Source organism: Berghia stephanieae, chromosome 9, assembly GCF_034508935.2.
Source record: "Berghia stephanieae isolate SIO BIC M18660-M18661 chromosome 9, UCSD_Bste_1.3, whole genome shotgun sequence".
NCBI lineage: Eukaryota > Metazoa > Mollusca > Gastropoda > Nudibranchia > Aeolidiidae > Berghia > Berghia stephanieae.
The window spans coordinates 23,012,763-23,035,174 of NC_088368.1; the positions used below are offsets into that span (position 1 = coordinate 23,012,763).

At 36.2% G+C, this 22,412-nt stretch overlaps 1 protein-coding gene across 2 annotated transcripts in view; it reads left to right on the top strand.

The window, feature by feature from the left end:
* Positions 1–22,412, top strand: part of LOC144979884 (uncharacterized) — a 121,605-nt gene that overhangs the window by 71,975 nt on the left and 27,218 nt on the right. For both annotated transcript variants that reach the window (XM_078927124.1, XM_078927125.1), the window contains 3 exons: positions 1,241–1,338; positions 14,206–14,318; positions 22,035–22,134. In XM_078927124.1, coding sequence (XP_078783250.1) covers positions 1,241–1,338; positions 14,206–14,318; positions 22,035–22,134 — 311 coding nt within the window. The remainder of the gene's footprint in view (positions 1–1,240; positions 1,339–14,205; positions 14,319–22,034; positions 22,135–22,412) is intronic.

Here is a 22,412-nt window from a genome sequence, read left to right on the forward strand (position 1 = left end):
TTCATTTTTCATATTCCCAAGTTTAAAAGGCACCGAATGCCACATTGAAGACATTCAGATATCTAAAAAGTACTTTGGAAACTTCAACTTACAGCAGAATTAGACTCTGAGTGTCATTTCTTCTGATAGCCCAACAATAATTTTTCATTCAAAGACCTTGAGCTAAATAAATTTATTTGAAACTTAAAAAGAAATATTGAGCATTGCGTTTTTTTTTTTGGTTTGCTTTGCTCCAGCGCAAGACTTTAAATGATATTATGTTGCACTTCAATGTAACTGCCAGCCACGTGTCTCCCCAGGCTGTCTCCAATTCTCCCTGACTTGTCCCTTGTCTCCTATTTTAAGACCCGATTCAAAATCAATCCAATCGATCAAACTACCTTACAGGCGTCTTGTCTCGTTCTACAACATGTTACGCATTGCTGTTGGTCAGGGACCCTTTGTAAAGCGCCTTGAGCACTTTTAGTGGATATTGTTCTATAAGCTCAAATTTAAAAAAAAAAAAAACAAAAAAAAACAAAAAAAAAACCGGAAATCAAGGCTTCTATTTTTCTCTAAAATTTCAATTTGTAGCACTAACTTTGTCACCGACATCGTGCCGTACGCTTTGAGGTCGCGGCTCACAAATCCTGATTTTTAACATGCTAAAGATAATTTGACCAAGTGGAAGATATAATAGTCGTTATAGAGATTGGGTAACTAATGTTTTAAATTATGGGTGGGGTTCCTGACCTCCCATAGTGGGCAGGGAGGTACCTGCTATGTCTTCTATCCCCCTATATCTGTTTTCCAATTGCTTTCTGTCTTTGACTTGGAAAAAGATTACTTGGTTTTGTCCTGGCCGTGGTCGGATACCCTAGCTGGGGAAACAGTCAAATGTGTAGCTATTGATTTGGGATATATTTTTTGTGTAAATCATCTCTCTGTTATGCACTGTATTATGTTTTGGTGACATATTATATATGATTTGTGTCTGGATGAGACTTTTAGGTGATCTCAAACTAAGTACTTTGATAGTGTGCTCTTGGGAACTATATCTGTTCCCTATTTGAACCAATTCCCCTTTGTCTAACCTTTTCTTGGGTGCTTTAATTGTAATCCTAGAACTTTTTACTATCCCATTCTCTTCCTTTTTACTGGCGCTGATATTACCTTAATGTGTTTCAAGCGCCGTAAAACCCTTAAAAACTAAAAAAAAACCCCAATGTTTTAAATTCCCAACTCTCATGTAAATCCACAGTGAAGGAGGTGGAACAGGCGTTGTGTCTACGAGAGCAAGAACTGGATCACTGTAGGAAATGTGTAGAGGACCTTCAAGCGAAGATCAGAGAACTCAACGTAAGTGTGTTGATCTTGACTTAGGCAGTTCGTACTACACTAACTTCGTAGAACAACGGGTTTTTTGCTTCAAACTGACAATTAATAATAATAATAATAATAATAATAATAATAATAATAATAATAATAATAATAATAATAATAATAATAATAATAATAATAAAATAATAGTAAAATTAATAATATAATATATACTATAATAATAAAATGAATTCTTATATACTTTATTCATAAAAAAATGAAATTCTTATACACACGTGGATGTATGAAAATGTATAAACACAAAGTTAAGAAATCTATGGCGACAATGTATACATATATAATATATGCAAATGCACAAAAAAGTAAGAATATACAACCAAGAACCAAAAGCAACACTTATATATATATTACATATACTTACATATATTAATTTGATAAATTGAGATGGGCCATACCGCAGGCCTTAAGTGCGAACTTGTGTGTGTATATTTAAAAGATAGCATTTAATTTAAGTCACAGTTGCGCGTTAAAAATTCAATTGTTTTTACAAATCATATATAACGTGTAATCAAAAATAATACAATGCATAACAGAGAGATATGGAAAACAGAGATACAAATATAAGGGAATAGAAGCAGCTACCTCAATACCCACTATGGGAGGAGAAGAAATAGATACATTTTAAACTGAAAAAACCCACGACTTCATTTTCTTGATCGGTTGAGCTTAAATTTGACTTTGAAGCGCCTTGTATATCCCGCCATAAAACCGTTTTCAGACGACGGGTCACATATATGCGAGACAACCTTTCCCCACTCTCTCTCTCTCTCTCTCTCTCTCTCTCTCTCTCTCTCTCTCTCTCTCGCCTCTAAATTTTGTTATTATTTAAAAACAAAGTGTCTGCATTAAACAAAGACGTAATTGCAATAAAACTAGAGTATTTATCATTTATATAGCCCGATATCCACTAAACCTGCTCAAGGCGCTTTATAAGGGGTTCCTGGACAATAGCAACACTTAACATGTAGGAAGCGACATAACACCTATTAGGCGGTATTACATTTTTTTTTCGGACAGAGACAACGCTGTTAACGACCAGGTACTCATTTTACACCTGAGTACGGTGAGAGAATGTGAGTAAAAAGCCTTCTCCAATGACTCAACTATGCGCGAACCCAGGCCCTTCCGATCCGAAAGCTAATGTCATACTACTAGACCACATAACCGCAACATAAATAAGCACGGAGTCATCCCGACATCACACTGTTTTGAGACGTTTGGCCACATTATACTTTCAAAAATTTATTTTCTGGTCATTCACCTTTTTCTCTGACGTCATTTCAATTCACCTGTTATGTATATATCGGGCTTTATAGGTCAATTTAGAAGCTAATTAAATTCCAGGACCTTTTATCTTTTTTTAAAAAAGAAAAAAATATTGATGTTTTTGTTCATGTTGTTGTTAAAACTGGGGACTCTATAGGCATTGACTTAGATATCAAGAAGGTAAACGTGCGAAAGCTCAGATCCACCCACGTATTGTTGTTGGCTTTTTGTCTTTTGCTGTTGTTCGTGTATCTAATAAAAGAACGTGAAAGCGTGAACTCCGGATCTATTTAGGTGCATTTTCTTTGTCATTATTGATCTTTGTTTTCTTTTTCTTTTTTTTAAGAAAGGAACAAAAGCGATATATTTGGATAGATGACATCAAAGTCCACAAAAAGCCGTCATTTTCGTGGCAGAAAAAGAAAAATAAGTTTAAAAGAAAAATCGTCACGCGTCGAGAAAATGACTTTTAAAAAATCAAACTGGGTCATTCAACCATTGATACTTCGGCCATCAAAAAAAGTGCAGAGCTAAATTTTGTTTTAATTAAAAGAGACAGGTTTCAGCTCTCCAACAGTAAAAAAAAAATAATTGCAATACAGGTAGTAAAATGCTGTTATAAAACTGTCCAGGAGAGAAAAAAAATGAAAACCCGAACATTTTATTAATATAAAATCTAAACCGAGTCTGTTTATAAGACAATATCATCTCTATGTTCACCAATAGTCTTCAATAATAGTCGTGACATCACTTCCCTCGTAATGACGCATAGTAGCTTAGTAACTGGTTCTAAACTATCGGAACAATGGCGGACGCCCTTATTAAATACTTCTCCGATAAGCATAAGGTCCTGGGTTCGAGCCTCGCTCGGCGCATAGTTGAGTCCTTGGAAAAGACTCTTTACTCACATTCTCTCACCGTACTCAGGTGTAAAATGAGTACCTGGCCGTTAACAGCGCTGTCTTTGTCCGAAAGATTGTAATATCGCCTAACAGGCGGCATGTCCCGTCCTACATGTTAAGTGTTGCTGTTGACCAGGGACCCTTTGTAAAGCGCTTTGAGCACATTTAGTGGATATTGCGCTATATAAAAGCTCATAAAAAAAGCATACAAGTGTATCCAGAGGAGAACATCATTATAAATCTGATCATGTTTTGACTTTTATACATTCTGATCACATGACATGTGAAAAAGTTCTAGCCAGTATGGAGAATAAAAAGTACCGATTTTCTTTGTTTAGAACCAAGCTGCTCGTTACTGGGCGGACGTGACATTAGAATATTGAATCCTATTTATTAATGTGGGTTGCTTGATGGCCGAGGTATCGCATTAAAAAAAAATGCTGACCAAATTCTTGTTTTCAGCTTTGACTTCGATTGAAATTTTGACACTTGGCTGGAGCATGAAACAAACAGCTAATTAGTTTGGATGAGACTGTGGTCTCAAATAATTTTACAAAACAGATTAAACTTCACGAAAACCACTTGTATATCTCTTTTTTATATTATAATCATATCTTATGTTTGAGATAGTTTAATACAAGAATAAACACGATCACTCTTATTATTTCGATTGATAATAATTCGAGTCGGTAAGCGAGTGTTTTAATGATGGAACAGTTAAAATAGAATAACCCTCTTCATTTTTCTGCTTTTCATCAGCGTGTATTTTTTTTTTTTGGCTATCTTTCCAGCCTTGGTTTAAAAAAAAAAGATATTTATTTATTAAATTTATAATCCATATGTTTTATTTTAAAGTTGATTCGTATCATGATGTCTATAAATATATTGCAAATTAAATAACAGATAGATGATCGAGTTTTTAGCCATAGCTAAACTAATGGCGGCCATGCTGTTGTTATGACAAAGGGATTGATTTAACGATTGTGATCTAGTCGGTAATTGGATTCAGTCCATCTTGGTTTTAAACATCGAAAATCATTACTTTTTTTTATTAATTATGCTGGCTAGAACTTTTCATATGCCTTGTGATCAGAATGTGTAAAAGTCAAAACATGATCAAATTTATGTTTTTTTCCCCTCTGGATACGCTTTTATGCTCGCCGGAGAAATATTTCTTACGGGCGTCAGCCATTGTTCCGATAGTTTAGAGCCAGTGTTACTAAGTTACCATGCGTCATTTGGAAGGAAGTGACGTTCGACTGTTGAAGAGTATTGTGTAGCCTATTACTGTCGAAGATGTAATTATGTCGTTTTAAGTAAAAAAAAGATAATAATCGCATAGGAATACCCACTGCTAATAGTTCATGAATATTCAAAAGACACTCACAAAAGAATTCATCCCAATCTGTTAATGACTTGAGAAGCCCTGCCATTGCGTCTTTTAGGGAAAATGGTACTCGCGATGGTTATAATTTTTAGATTTGGAGATTGGAAAGAAAAGACTTCGAAGTGCCATTTTGCTTTTTGTTGTAGTTGTTGTTATTGTTTTTCTTTGTCTAATGCTTTCATGATAGCAGCTGATGTGTCAGCTGATGTGTAAGAACAATAAGTAGTGGCGAATGAAGCAATATACGTATAGAAGGTCAGCTCCGCTACAACAAAACAACTACAAAAAGAAAAACAAAAACATCACTATTGCGTATTAATTTCCTTGGTTTCTATTATTTAAGTGACGTAACAATGCATGATGGTGACCCAACTCGATACGAGTTCAGTTCGGTGCGAGGTGAAGGTTAATGGTAAATAAGCATAGCTTTTGATTGGTTTATTTACTAAGACGAAGAGTAGAGGGGTGATTTAATATTATATGATTCTTTCATCTCTTTGTATTTATTAAACGTGCTATTTGTTTTTATCGTGCCCAATAACACAACGAGCTCGCGAGTATGTGTTGTTGCACGATAAAAGTATCTATATCACGTTTAACAAATACAAAGAAATAAAAGAATTCGTTTATTCCACCCCTCTAAGTATTAGACATTTAGTTTGTAACCAATTATATGGTATTAGTACTTCTATTCACCATAATTTTCACCTTTCTCCTTCTTCTTTAATGACCATTGATTTGACACTGAACTAAAAACGTTGGATTTGTATTCATTAGCACCAAAAGATTATTTATAATTACCAACCAATCAGCAGTCTGTTACACCATATTTCACACCCATAAAATGTACGAAAATATTACGCAATCGTTGAATACAATTTTTATTCAACGTGTCCAAAGCATTACTCAACGATTAAGTATTTACTAAGAAATGGTAGGGTTTTAAATCAGTAGGTCATTACACCATCTGAGACGATGCGTCGCGTATTCTTTCGTGGGATTTCTAGGATGACGTCATTTCACAATGGGGGAGGGCGAACCCCCCCCCCAAAAAAAAACAAAAAAAAAACAAAACAAAAACAAAAAACAAAACAAAACAAAACAAAAAAAAAGAAAAAAAAAAGAAAAAGAAAAAAAAAAAAAAGAAAAAAAGAAAAAGGAACTGTGTTTGCAGTCCACCAGTGGACTGAAAACACAGACGTGTATTCAGTCCACCGGAAATAAAAATCTTAAAAAGGACCAAATATCGTATATAATTGATACCTTAATCGATAATGAAGACATTGATATTGACCCTATTATAGGCATCATCAGAAATGGACAGGCATATAATTTATGGCAATTCAACGGCTTAATAATATCATTTACAGCGTTTAATTTACTCTCGGGAAGTCTTGATTGAGAGTTGTTCGAAATCCGGCTCCTGAAATAGATCTCAATTTTCGATACCGAAATATCAATTATTGACGAGATTCTTAGCTTGCTGCCAGATGACCATGGGCCTGGCCAATTGGAACAAAATTGGCCACATAGAGAATATTGTTTCTACAATTAATTTAAATTAAGATTTATATCTATTTTTAATTTTACCTAGGCGGTTAGAATTTTTGTGATTATGAAAACCGACGAGTTTTCCAAAGAGATCAGTTTTAGCATTGTTTGCCCATCTAAGGCTCTATTTGGTCACTTTTCACATTGATCACTGGCCTTGAGCACGCCCGTACCTTGAGGCCTAAGGCCTTCATCCCCCACCCCCCCCCCCCCTCCCACTGCCCCAGTCTTGACTTTGTCATCTTTCAACATCCTTTCTTTCAAAACCATTCCGTGTCCTTTGTCTTGTAGAGCTAGTCTATTGTTCATTGTCTATCATTTGAACAATGGCTACTCAGACGCATGAACCCTCGAGTTCTTCGCTTGATTTGTATGTTGGAAGAAAGTTTAAAACATTAGATGAATTCCTGAAAGTTCTCCAGCTAAGGAAAGGAAGAGGTGAAACGTGGGTAAAAGCAACGGGTGACAGCACTGTATCCTACGCAAATAAATTCAGAAAGAATGATGAGCGGCATTATCCGGAGGGTCTTAAGATCAAAATAGGCAACTACAAACGTTTGCACGGTGGAACCAGTTCGTCAATCGCCTAGGAAAGATAGTTCCTGCAGCTTTACTATTATTTATATTGCTGTGTTCATGTACTATATGTTTTTTTTTTGTTTTTTTTTTGTTAGAACAGTTTATTTGACGGAATAGCAACGTTGATTTGCCAATAAGGAGCTTTCAGTCTAGCTGCTAGGACATTGCTTTGCTCTTGGATCTATGTTATACCTACTTCTTTTCTCTGTCAAATTAGTTTCCCTTTGCTTTAAATTTTCATTTGGTGCGTTAGCATGTAATTGCAGGCTTGACATCTGAGTGCAATTGGAATGGACTGTTTGAACATTATTATTACGGTATTATTATTATATTATTATTATTATTATTATTATTATTATTATTATTATTATTATTATTATTATTATTATTATTATTATTTTATTATTATTATTATTATTATTATTATTTATTATTATTATTATTATTATTATTATTATTATTATTATTATTATTATTATTATTATTATTATTATTATTATTATTATAGTTGTATTTTTTATTACCATGCACTTTTCACTACATTTTGTCCTGCCTTTTGAAATAAGGTCGTTTAATAAATATTGGACTGAAATCAAACTACATACAACCTATTTGTTTAATCTTCTCCCTCATTGTTACTTTGATTTTATGTCACTCGTTGCATCTTTGTATTCTGTTCTCGAATTCATGAACAGCCACTTGAATATAGGGGGATAATTAATTCCAATAGATATTGCTGTGAGATTTTGTCCTTGTCCTAGAGTACTGTGGGTGGAATTCCCCTTAGGGTAGGGGAAAGCTGACTGTCTTGGGTGGTTGTTGATTGGCCCTTTACTTTGCTGTCTTCCCCATCGCCCTTTTATCATTTATTCTTTCCATGTTCTTGTTCTGGAACAGAATTGAGACCATGTGGCTCCCCCTGCCTGGAATCATATAGTAGGAGAGAGATAGTTAAATGACTTTGCCCAGCATTTGACATGTCTGTGAGAAGTGATACTTTTATTTTTTATTTTTTTTTTATTTTTGTAAATCATCTCTCTGACTCTGAGTCTTGATAAAATATGAGTATGAATAACCATCTAGTATTTATCTCCTTTTGGCGAGAAACCCCGTCTCAATGTCTGTGTGTGTTGATACTTGGTGGTCATACATTGGGTAGGCTGCTGCTGTGACATATTTAGGCTTTATTCTTAGGCACCTGCGACCCAAGATTGCAGGCATTTTTTATGTTTTGTGTACATTTTTCTCTTTCATTAAAACGACCGCAAAACGTCATAATCACACCCCCTCTCGGTGGACTCTTCATCGGTCAACAGCCTGAATAAACTATCACTTTTCCCCTCTATACTAGACCATTTGGATTCCATGTCATTTACTGTCACCTCTATGTGTACAGTTCTTCGGGACCATTTTGTTTAGCCTGGGCCTGGGATCTTGAACGAAACGGTACATATGTTAGCTTTTATAATAATTTGCATTTGCACCCATTTGAGTGTATGATATGCTATCTACGTAGGCCTTTTAAATGGCGAATTTGTCCCCAAGTGGTAATTGACCCACCCCCCCCCCCCCCCAAATCATGAACAGGGAGATCACTTGCCATCCACCCCCCCCCCCCCCCCGCCTATCCGTTTTTGCTCCTGTCTTGGAATAAAATTACTTGGCTTTGCTCTGGCCCTGATCGCTGAGAGGAAAGCAGCTATTTGTGTAGTTAGTTTTTGGAGATTATGGGGTTTCTCTCCTTGTAAGTCACCTCTTTGTTTTGTAATTTATATAGGGTTGTATTTTTTTGTTGTGTGTGTATAATGATTTGTAATCGAGTCTATCTATTTCAGTTGTATCTTGTGCTTGTGTCTGGTGAGACTTTTGGGTGATCTCAAACTAAGTACACGGATGGTCCGCTATTGGAATCTACATCTGTTCCCTTTTTGAACCATTTCCGTTTGTCTTATTAATTTTTTCTCGTGTGCTTATATAACTTCCTTTCTACTATCCCTAAAATCACCTCAATGTTTTATAACTATTATAAGTGCCATCAAACCTTCAAAAACAAAGTCCTTGAAAGAATGTTTTCCCTGCGGCTCACGCCGATATTGCATAAATCAAAAGTGTCCCAAGCCCGTAACCTTAACTCATAAATAAAAATAGGAGCCAAATTTTTTTTTTAATCGTGCGGGTGCAAGTAGCTACCAAGCAGTCCTTAATCTCTCTCTCTCTCTCTCTCTCTCTCTCTCTCTCTCTCTCTCTCTCTCTCTCTCTCTCTCTCTTTCTGATGCTCCGCTCCCTTAAACATATTCAAGACCCTATGACTATAAAATTTTGTTCTCTTTCCTTTTTTGTTGTTGTTTTTGTTGTTTTTGTTTCGTTTTTCTCCGGACTCATATTGCCAGTACAAGAAATGCACAAGGCAATAAATTTTGAACTCTCACTGTGTCCTAAATTAGAATAATAAACTTAAAAGTGAGAAAAGTAAATAAATAAAAAATGTTAAAAGTCAATCAAACTTCTCGAGTCACCAGGAATGGTTTCAACGTGTTGAAGTTGAAAATTAAGAAATTTTTTGTTAAGGTAGTACAAAAAAAAAAAAAAAAATTAAGGAAGAAAGAAAGAAAATATGCCTAGAAAAGAGCTCGAATCCCTAACTCACCCCACCTGGGTTACAGTTACGCTGTGCTAAGCAGCCGGCCACCTCGATTTCTCGCGCTAGGTCAAACAGCCCGTGCCGTAAAATCTCTTCCGGTGGACTGAAAACACAGCTGTGTATTCAGTCCACTGGTGAACTGAAAACACACTTCCATGTTAGAAAAAGAAAACCAAAACAAAACAAAAGGACTTAATATCATTCGGCAAGATATATAATTGAACTCGATTTGTTAGACAACCCTTACTTCTGAACACGAGAGATTCAACACTGTCGTTCTCTAAAAATAATAATTAAAAAAAAACAAACAAAAAAACTTGAGCTTTTATATAGCGCAATATCCACTAAACGTGTTCAAAGCGCTTTACAAAAGGTCCCTGACTAACAGCAACACATAACATGTAGAATGAGACATGATGACGCCTGTTAGGCGATAATACATTTTTTCCCAAATAGAGACGACGCTTCTAACGGCCAGGTACTCATTTTACACCTGAGTATGGTGAGAGAATGTGAGTAAAGAGCCGTTTCCAAAGACTCGACTATGCGCTGACCGAGGCTCGAACCCAGGACCTTCCGATCAGAAAGCGAGTTGTCATACCACAAGACCACATAGAGGCACAAATTAATATTTTAAATTTTGGTCAGAAAACCAGTCCTTTAAATTAAATAATCGATCTATCAAAATGATCCTCATCTTGACAAAAAACATTCAAACCTGGGACTTCAAGGAAAGTATTCGAAGAAAGACCCAGGTTTATAATTTTTTTTTTTGTCTGCCAGGATTAAGGTCATTTTAATCGATCGATTTTTGAAGGACGAGTTTTCTGGTGAAAATTTTAAAAATGTGATTTTTCTTTTCTGGTCAGAGTTCAACAGAATAGAGGCTATATATGATGTACGCTTGGCTAAGAAACTCACAACATTGCCATCCGGAAATATAAAGAAACAAAACACAGAACTATGTGTAATCTTGAACGTTTATAGTCTGGTTAATATAGTTTATTAAGAGTTACTCATGAAAATGAATGGGAAACCCCCCCCCCAAAAAAAAAAAAAAAAAAAAAAAAAAAAAAAAAACAAAAAAAAAAAAAAAAAAAAAAAAAAAAAAAAAAAAAAAAACAAAAAAAAAAAAAAACAAAAAAAAAACAAAACAAAAAAACGATGACAAAGACATGAGTGACGTCAAATTCGATCTATATAAGGAAAGGGCAATAATTAACGGATAATTATTGGATATTTTATTGGTGTTTACATGCCATAAGCTGTGATTAAAAACTGTATTGATTCGAGTTTCAAATAAAACCAACTGGGTCGGGTTCCTGGCCTCCAATAAGGGCACGGAGGTTACTTACTGTGTCTTCTATACTCCTATATTATCAGTTTTCCAACTTGCTTTCTGTCTTTGTCTTGGAGTGAGATTACTTGGTTTTGTCCTTTCCCTTGTCAGAGTCCTTGGCTGAAAAGGAAACAGTCAAATTCAATGTATATTTAAAGTTTTGGGAGATGATATCTTTTTCCTTGTAAAGCATCTCTCTGTTATCTAAAGTTATAATATGTGTTATTTTGAATGTAAAATGTAAGTAAGCATTTGAGTGTGTCCCAAATGAGTGGGATTCACTTATAGGTTATATCTCAAACTAAGTACATTGATAGTATGCTCTTGGAATCTACATCTGTCTCCTATTCGAACCATTCCTCTTTGTCTTACTTTTTTGTGTGCTTTCAAAAGTGAATCTATATTTTTTTGACTATCATATTTCCTCCCTTTTACTGGCGCTGATGTGACCTAATTGTGTGGCAAACGCGGTAAAACCCTAAAAACAAATTTACTTACATCAATACGATATCAAAGAAATAATAATAAAAATTCCCTTTATTTATCTCATAGGGGAAATTTGTCTCTAGGTCCTATTCCAAGGGAAGACTGGAGTAACCCAGGCGTCAGCCGCAGTGCAGCGCCGCATACTGAGCTAGGGCGAGGTGACTTGCTCAATGCCACACAACTCAGCGAGTGATCGTACTTTTGGTACCTTTTGGATACGAAGCCATGAACGTACCGCCGCGAGTGAAATGAAAAAAAAACCCCAACAACAACAACAACAAAAAAAACCCCAAAAACAACCCGTGATAAAAGACAAATTTGCCTTCTGTTTTATCCCACACCACAGACATTTTAAAGCTGGGAATTCATTGTAATTGAAAAATGAAGACGCTGGGTTGGATATTTTGACCTCCCATGGTGGGCAGAAGTCATTTTTGCTGTGTCTTCTATCCTCTATATCTGTTTTACCTTTTATATTGCTTTGTCATTATATTGAACTGAGATTGCTTTTTTTCCCTGGTCGCGGCTGGGATTATTAGCTGGGAGAGAGACAGTTGAATTATTATTCACATCCCCGCCCCTCCCCCGTGAGACTTCACCCCCCCCCCTAATTCAAATTTTGCTTCCATCGCCCCCAGAGGGCAATATTGCCCACTTTGAGATCCACTGTTCTATACCCCTATATCTGTTTTACAACTTGCTTTCTGTCTTTGTCTTAGAATGATAGTACTTGGTTTTGACCTTGCCCTGGTTGGAGTCATTGGTTAGGAGGGAAACAGTTAAATGTATATTCATAGTTTTGTGAGATATGTTTTTTTTTTCTCCGTTTTCAATCGTGTCTCTGTTATTTATTGTTGTATTTGTAATTTTGAATGTATAATCTAAGTATTTGAGTGTGTTCCTCTTAGTCGGGTCCTATGCGTGTGTCTGGATGAGACTTTTAGGTGATCTCAAACTAATTACATTGATGGTATGCTCTTGGAATCCACATCTGTCCCTATTTGCACCATTCCCCTTTGTCTTTTTTTGGTGTGCTTTCAATTGTAAATCTAGATTATTTTTTACTATCCAATTTTCTTCCCATTTAACTGGGCCGAAATTGCCTAAATGTGTCACAAGCCGTTAAGGAAACTGACAAAAACAAGCAGCAACAATTAATTACAACAAAGACTGTAACAACAAGAACTACCACTATGTTATGTCGGGATGAACTGAATGCTTGGCATTGAATTTACAGTCAAAAACTTGGGTGGGGTTCCCGACCTCCCATAGTGGGCAGGGAGGTACTTGCTGTGTCTTCTATACCCCTATATCTGTTTTCCAATTGCGTTCTGTCTTTGTTTTGGAAGGTACTGACTTAGCTTTGTCCTGACCATGGACGGAGTCCTTGGTTGGGAGGGAAACAGTCGAATGTATAGATATAGTTTAAGGAGATGGTATTTTTTTTCCTTGTAAATCATCTATCTGGTATGTACTGTTATTTTTTAAATATTCTTAACATGATTTGTAAACATTTGAGTGTACTCTTCTCAGTAGAATCTTGTGCTGGTGTCTGAGTGAGACATTTTTGGTGATCTCAAACTAAGTACACTGATAGTGTGCTGTTTGAGTCTACATCTGTTCCCTAATTGAACCATTCCCCTTTGTCTTACTTTTTCCTCAAGTCCTTTTAATTGTACATCTAAATTATTTTTATCCAAATTTCTTCCTTTTTACTGGCGCTGATACGACCTAAATAAATGTGTTGCAAACGCCGTAAAGACCTTAGAGGCAAGTAAAAAGCAAACAATCACAAATATAAAACCTGGGTGTTAATTACTCTTCGAAATGATAAAGAATAAATACAATTTCTGGCATTGTACACACAAAACAACAAAGTTCACATTTATCATTATTCGGGGCAAGATTGATTTATCCGGAGGTAATAATATGTGATTTAATTCTCTCCTTACCAGCCATTATTAGAATTTGCCCCGAAACTGCACACCCACCCGACACAAAAATAGACTTTTCTTCTTCACACAAAAAAGTAACAAGTGCATTCTATACAGAATATTGTTCAGCAAAAAGGGATCTACAACACAGTGTTTAGTATTTATAGCTGTAATCAAAGCATTTCTTTCTGGGTGGGGATCCTGACTTCCCATTGTGGGCAGGGAGGTACATGCTGTGTCTTCTATCCCCCCATGCCTGTTTCCCAATTGTTTCCTGTCGTTGTCTTGGAATGAGATTACTTAGTTTTGTCCTGATCCTTGCCGGAGTTCCTTGGCTGGGAGGGAAACAGTCGAATGTGTAATTATGTTTTCTTTAAATTATATATGATTTGTAAAACATTTGAGTTTATTCCTCTTCGTGGAGACCTATGCTTGTGTCTGGATGAGACTTTTAGTGATCTCAAACTAAGTACTTTAATAGTGTGCTCTTGGAATCTACATCTCTTTCCCATTTAAACTGATTCCCCTTTGTCTTGCCTTTTCTTGGGTGCTTTAATTGTAATTCTAGAACTTTTTACTAAGCCATTTCCTTCCTTTTTACTGGCACTGATATGACATGAATGTGTTGGAAGCGCCGTAAAACCCTTAAAAACAAACAAACAAACAAACAGCAGTCACGATGAAGTAGGTAGAAATGCACTTTTAATTCAAGTGAAATGTGTATTTTTTCTCTCGACCAGACTGGGGCAGTGGTTGATGATGGGACCGGAGATCTGGAAAGACAACTGTTGCTATGTCAAGAATCGCTGGCCAAGTGTGAGAATGAGAGGAAAGATCTGGAAAAAAAATTACAGTTGAGTTCTTTCTTCCTTCGTGTTACTGTTTTCTTTTTTTTTTTTTAATCTCATTTACTGAACAATTTATTTATCTGCCTATAACTAAATCAGTCGATCCTTCTATTTGCAGCTTTCGACAACGCAGTGGCTATTTTTACAGTCCCGTAAGACGGTACTCAGATCTATTTTTACAGTTCCATATGATTCTGCACTGGATTCTGGCGGAAGCTGATCTAAGTGAGGTCCAAGACTCTCCAAAATTCCATCCTCAGAAAAGGACCTATCAATATAGGTCTTAGATCAGGAAGTTGACATTTCTGAGGCAAAGCAGTACTTCAGACTTCAGTGTGAAGGCCTGGGCAAAGGTGTTTGATTTAATTAAGAGAAAAGAGAAATTCCATGAATGGAATTGCAATATGTGTAGTGAATCATATGGAACCGTAAAAATAGATCTGAGTACCGTCTTTACGGGACTGTAAAAATAGCCACTGCGTTTCGACAAGAAAAAAAGAGAATTTTTCAAAATTTCTGAGTTGGGTCTTTTGATCTCACATAGTGGGCAGAAGGTCACTTGCTTTATCTTCTATCCCCTTATATATTATATGTTCCTAGTTGCTCTCTGTTTTTGTCTTGGAATTGGATTGCTTGGTCTTGGTCTGGCCTTTGGAATCCTTGGCTGATAGGGAAACAGTCAACGGTTTAGTATATGTTTTGGGAGATGATTTTCCCCCTTATAAATATGTTTCCTATTTGAACCAGTTCTCCCTATTTTTACTTTTTCTTGGGTACCTTTATTAGTAATTCTAGAATTTTTACTTTCCCATTTTCTTCCTTTTTACTAGCACTGATATGACCTGAATGTGTCGGAAGCGCCGAAAAACCCTTAGAAACAAAAACAAAATAAGTCTCAAAATTTTAGAATTCGAACCCCCCCCCCCCCCCCCCCCCCCACTAAGTTCCAGTTTTCAGAATCCGTGCATGGCGGTCGCTAATGGTGTGTCTTCTATCCATTTGCTTGTTTGCTTTCCTTTTCTTTGTTCCTTTCTTTGTTTGACGTGGAAATGGATTACCTGGTTTTGTCCATGTCCTCGGCGGAGAGCCGGAGTAGAAAGAGGAACAGTCAAATGTATTTCAATTTGTTTAATTTAAGCATGAATGAAGTAAAGAGCAATATCCACTAAACGTGCTAAAAGCCCTTTTCTAAGGGCCACTATCCAACACATTGAACATATGTACGGCAAGGCATGAAGCTTGTTAGGCGATAATATTTTTTTCTGGCAAAATCAAGGCTGTTAAAGACTAAGTGCTTTTTTTACGCCTGAGTACGGTGAGTAAATGTAAGTAAAGAGCCTTTCCGAGTACTCAATCATGCGCCGCTCAGAGGGGAAGTCGAACCTTGGACATTCCGATCTGAATACAAGTGTCATGATAATATATTTTTACTTGTCAATGTCTCTCTGTTGCTATTATAGCTCCCCCCCCCCTTTAAAAATAAAACCAAAACGATATTTTGTAAGGTTCTGAGTGGGATCTGACCCTCTTAGGGATACTGTAAGGGATGTGACTTTTAGGCGATCCTAAACTGAGCACATTAATGGATTGCTCTTGGAATCCACATCGGTTCTTTATTTGAATAAGTCCCCCCTTTTCTAACAGTTTACCGGATGCTTGTAATGATGAATCAAACCAGCCAAACTTCTTTCTTGCTTTTATTGGCGCTGATGTAGCCGAAAAGTGTTTTAAGTGACGTAAACACTTTAAAAAAACAACAAAAAAACAAAAACAAAAACTAACAAACAAACAAACAACACAATAACAAATAAAACACACACACACAAAAAAAACAACAAACAAACAAAAACAACCAAATAAATCAAAAACAAAAAAAAAACAAAAAAAAAACAACAAACAAACAAAAACAACAAAACCAATTTTAATAAAAAACAAAAACAAAAGAAAAAACAACCATAACGCAGATGAATAAAGTAGATGAAGAAAGATTATGGAAGTCATTCGAAGAAGCAACACTCATCCGTGTGTGCGAAATACTTAAGCGAAGTCTCAGGGCTGAGAGGTTTTTTTTTCCAAGATGAGGGTCATTTAAATATATCGATATTTGAAGGATGAGTTTTCTGGCCAAAGTGTATAATATTGTTGGTTTTTTTTTTCTAGAGTACGTCAGTATAAAATAATTGACGCAAATTGATTCCTATCTATAACTCGGTATTTCGTGTAAACAAGGGAAAACCTATGGGCGTTGTTTGTCTCAGAGATATGAGACGTGATATACATTCTATGACCCGAGGGTTACACAAAAAAATTGAGCTTTTATATAGCGCAATATCCACTCAACGTGCCCAAAGCGCTTTACAAGGGGCCCTGTCCAACAGCGACATTTAACATTTAGGACAGGACATGACGCCTGTAAGGCGATATTATATTTTTTTCGGACAGAGACAACGCTGTTAACGGCAAGGTACTCATTTTACACCTGAGTACGGTGGGAGAATGTGAGTAAATAGCCTTTTCCAAGGATTCAGCTATGCACCGAGCGATGCTCGAATCCAGGACCTTCCGATCAGAAAGCGAGTGTCATACCACAAGATCACATAGCCACGTACTATAAAAAAAAATATACGACCGTTTATATAACGTATTTTCACGGATTAACCATGCTTACTGCGCTTCACATTCTGTCATTTATATCCCCAGTAGGCCATATTATGGAATCATGTTACAATTTCATAACAATACGTCGCTTTTTAGTCGTCCTTTTTGTGCTAACACGCTAACACAATTGCCCGTCACTGCCTGTAGTCCGGTACTTATTCACTCCTGAGTCAAATGGGGTAATTTCGTGGTAAAGTGACTTATCCTATCCATTAACACAGCGCTGGAATCAGAATTATTTTTCCTCGATCACCGTCACCCATTCGGCCACTGATCACGCTTAAAACAGTGTTCAACATTTAATTTGTGACAAGACGAGATGGATGACTTACAGCTGAGCCACCAATCCACAACAGTCAGTCGTTTCCCACGTCATTGAGGTCACACGTGACGTAAACGAAATACCACCTGGATTTCAGTGGTTCTAATGAGTCTTCTTGACTGCTGAAAAATTACCCTTCCTTCCTGGTTGATAAATCCTGTCATCGACGTCACCAACCTGGTCGTTGACCGCGCTTAAACATCCATTGATTTTAGCTTTTGCTACACGATGAAACACGAAACACGGACACCAGAAGATACGCTATGTGGTCTTGTGGTATGACAATAGCTTTCTGATCGGAAGGTCCGAAGCTCCATCCAGCCTCGCTCGGCGCATAGTTGAGTCCTTGGACTCATATTCTCTCACCGTACTCGGGTATAAATCGAATACCTAGCCGATAACAGCGTTGTCAGTCTCTGTCGGAAAAAAAATCGTAATATTGGCCAACAGACTTAATGTCTCGTTCTGCATGTTACGAGTTTCTGTTGTCAGAGAACCTTTGTAAAGCGTTTTGATGACGATTTGTGGATTTTACGCTATAGAAGGCTCAAGCTCTTGCTACAAGACGAGACACAGCAGCCAGACCAGACGATAGATTAAATGATTTATTTTTGTTTTCGTTGCCGGGCATGCATGCCATTCGTGAGATTAAAAAAAAACGATAGCTAACGAGCTAAATAGTTCAAGTTCAAAGTTCTAGAGTTTATTCAATCTGAGTTATCATTTTTATGCAGATGATACGCAAATATATGATTCAGCACCCCTTAGTAACTTACAGTTCTTAAAACAACAAATTACGAGCTGTTTTAATGAGATTAAATCTTGGATGTACCACAATAAGTTAAAATTAAATGATAGTAAAACTGAGATTTTAATGTGTGGAAGGCCGAGTATCCTTAAACAGGCAAATAAATCACCTATTACTCTCGGAAATAACACAACAGAATTTTCAAATAAAGCAAAAAACCTTGGCGTCATCATTGATAAAGATCTTTCCATGACAAGCCACGTGAATAACACCATACAATCTATGTACATAGAAATGAAAAAAATAAGCAAAATTCGTAATTTAATACCGAAGCATATAACAGAACTTTTAATTAATTCCCTGGTTTTATCTAAATTGGACTATTGTAACTCCCTTTGGGCGAATTTAGCTAAGGCAAAATTAGCAAAATTCAGGTTGCTCAAAATAACGCAGCCAGGCTCATTGTACGCAATAACAAAAAATACCCGTCAGCAACTCTTCTTCTCCGTGAGTTACATTGGCTTCCTGTTGAAAAAAGAGTTGCCTATAAGATTTGTACTGTTGTCTACAAATCCCTGAGCACGAACAGTCCCTCCTATATTAAAGACCTTCTAAACATATATGTCCCCAATAGAAATTTGAGGTCAAGCAATAACCAATCGATCCTTGTCAAACCTAAGCCATTGCGTAAAATAGCTGAACAGTCTTTTCAATTTTCCGCCCCCCATTTTTGGAACTCTCTCCCGTCACACGTGAGTTGCTCGGATTCGTTGACAACGTTCAAATCTCGCTTAAAGTTTTATCTTTTTACGTCATAATGTTGCAATATTATTTTCATATTTTGTTGTTGTTAAATTGAATTCTTATCACGTTTCCTTCACACTTGTCTCACTGTAATATGTTTTGTTTTGTATCACTGTAAAGCGCTTAGAGCCTGTGACAACGGGGTAAAGCGCTATATAAATGCCATTTATTATTATTATTATTTTTAGGCCATTGGCAAGTACACATAACATCTCTTTGAACAAATTATTCTAACAATTATAATATTAACGGAATACAATTCTTTTAATATTCATTCGCAGCAAAAAAAAAAAAAGCAATAGACAATAATAATAATAATAATAATAATAATAATAATAATAATAATAATAATAATAATAATAATAATAATAATAATAATAATAATAATAATAATAATAATAATAATAATAATAATAATAATGATAATAATAATAATAATAATAATAATAATAATATAGTAATAATAATAGTAATAATAATAGTAATAATAATAATAATAGTAATAATAATAATATAATAATAATAATAATAATAATAATAATAATAATAATAATAATAATAATAATAATAATTATTATTCATAAACGCGGATGACAAGAAGCAATAACAAAGGCCTGACTGACGTCAACTTCGTACTATCTTTAGTCTAAAGATTCCAGATTTACAAACGAAAAAGAGTAAGTCAAAGGGGACTGTTTCAAATAGGGAACAGATTCCAAGATCACTCTATCACTGTATTTCGTTTGACTTCACTTAAAAGTCTCATCCAGACACAAGTACAGGATAAGAGGATTACACTAAATGCTTTTAAATCCTTATATTAGTGTCAGTGCATGACATAATCAGTCCGAAGGTGAAAATTTTGTATTTTCATATATTTGCATTTTCTGAAAGAATTTGCTCTGCAGAGCATTTTAGTCTTATTTGAAGTAAATTGGGTTATTTTTCATGAAGTTATGGTCAGATGTATGGAAAAGGTATCCAGCAACTTCTCTGAAATGTCATACATTTTCAACTTGACTAGCTGTAAAAATATTTAAAAGTTAAATTAAGCTTTGATATTTCCCGAAGATGTACAAAAAGGCTCGATTTAATCATTTATGACAAGAATTAATTTTTAATAAACATTGACCTTCTAACTAAACTTGGCAATATTTCAGTTCAAATCTTTTCACCATCCGACTGATTATGTCATTCACTGTAACTTTTATTTTAAAAATTTGCAACTCAAAAAAATATCAAAGTACATAACAGAGAGATGATTTTCAGTGGAAAAAAATCATATCCGAAAACTAGAACTATACATTTAACAGTTTCCTTCCCTGCCAAAAACGCTCCAGCCAGGGCCGGCGCAAAACCAAACAATCTCATTCCATGACAAAGACAGAAAGCAAGTTGGAAAAAAGATTATAATAGGGGGGAGGGGGGTGGGGGTTGAAGACATGACAGCATGTGACCTCCCTGCCTAGTTCGGGATAACAAAAGACCCCACCCATTATACGTTATGGTGGAGAATTTGTACATGTCTTTACTGTGGAATATCAATTTTTAAAAACCCTCAAAGTACGTATCTATTATCCTTCAGATTCTGAATTTATATTCAGGGGCGCAATTCACCCCGACCTATTACCGTTTTTAGACGGTGAATTATATATTTCCGGGAAAATCTGGAGCTCAAATCTACAGAAGAGTCAGTGCTTCTATATGAAACAGCGACATGGACTCTAACAAAAGCCCCTGAGAAGCAACTGGACGGCTGCTACACTCATATCTTCAACATAAGCTGGAAAGAGCACGTGTCGAATGAGGAGCTCAACGGCGACCTCCCCCCAATGACTTCGAAGATACAACAAAGAAGACTGGGAACTGCGGGGAACTGCTGGAGAGACAAGGAAGAGATTGTAAGCAATCTTATGCTATGGTAACCCCTTGAAAGAACCAGAAACAGAGGCTGGCAGAATACAACATACTTTGACTGTCTGTTAGATGACACAGGAATGGACAACACCCGGGAGCTGCGTACACTCATGGAGGACAGGACATAATGGCGAAGACTTGTGGCTCATGTTGGGCGCCTCAAGGGGCGACCTAAGTAAGTAAGTAAGTTATTAAAGTTCATTCATTCACCAGCTTGATATCTGGAGTTGCATATAAAACGTCTCCTTTTGTGTTCGTGCTACTAAGATGTTAGAAGCTGTAGACTGTCAAAAAGTCATAAACTAAATTGAAAATAGCAAGTTCAAAAGAGAGCAAAATATCAAAACACGGAGAATTTTGGGCTTAAACCCCTTCTTCAGCAAAAAAACAAAACAAAAAATAAACAAAACAAAACTATAAAAACAAAATGCGTAACTTAAAAACCAAATGGACGGCAGATGAATATTATTTGACACGTCGTTTGTAAACAAAAAGAATCGTTTCCTTGGTTACAAAGCGTGCATAGAATAGAACGGAGCATAGATCTATGCATAAAATTTGGTGCATAAAGGAAATATTAAATTATGACGAGTAGGAGAGAAATACGTGTCGAATGTATCCGTTAAAACAGATCCAATAAGGCGGTGAAAATCATAATCCAGAAGTATGACGAATGAAGAGCGATCTAGTTGAAATGTAATGATCATGAATTTGACCTAATCCTCACGATTTTGACTCCAACCATGAAGGAAATATCACAAATCTTAAAAAGATTATATAAAATAATATATAAAAAATAAAATAAAATTCCCTTTTTTTCATCGCACAGGGGGAATTTGTCTCTTGGGTCTATTCTTAGGGAAAACTGGAATAACCCAGACGTCAGCCGCAGTACAGCGCCGCAAATTCAGCTAGGGCGAAGTGACTTGCTCAAGGCTACACACGCAGCGGGTTGTTGAACTCGGTACCTTTCGGGTACGAAGCAAAGCCCGTACCGCTGAGTCACGCTGCCCCGCTATTGGGAAGACCACGAATGTAGTAATCTGGTAAATTAGTAATAATATGTATACTAGCATTCTTACATTGCATGTAGCAAGGTACCCTTTCACACCTGAATAGAGTGGTCTAATGAGTCCGAATTTTGTGATCAGCGTCAGCAATCCGGTCGTTGACCACGCTCAACATCGATTGACTTTTGTTTCGAGACGAGACACCGACGCCAGACGATAGATTGAAGTAAAACATTTTTCTTTTTTTTTTTTTCGTTGCTAGGTACGCCATTCGGGAGATGGACAAGTTGGCTAACGAGGTCAAAAGGTTGAGATGCGAACTAGAGGATGCAAGAAGTGATATATGTGATAAGGACGCTATGGTATGTACTTAACTCGAAATTGTTTTTTTTTCATATAAGGGGGGGGGGGGGGGTTCTATTCATCGATTGTAAGATGCCTTGAATCCGTGAAAAAGAGATGGCAGCAACTCGTACCCAAGCTTCCGAGCTAGACAAGAATTTTAAGAAACGATTGATTTAAATTTATGAAATAGTAAAGGACTGAAATTTGCTTAGATTTATAATGGATTTATTTCTTGCTGTGTTATATCGAAACCCTGTTCTATGTCATAATTCCGACCGAGACAGTATGATGTCTT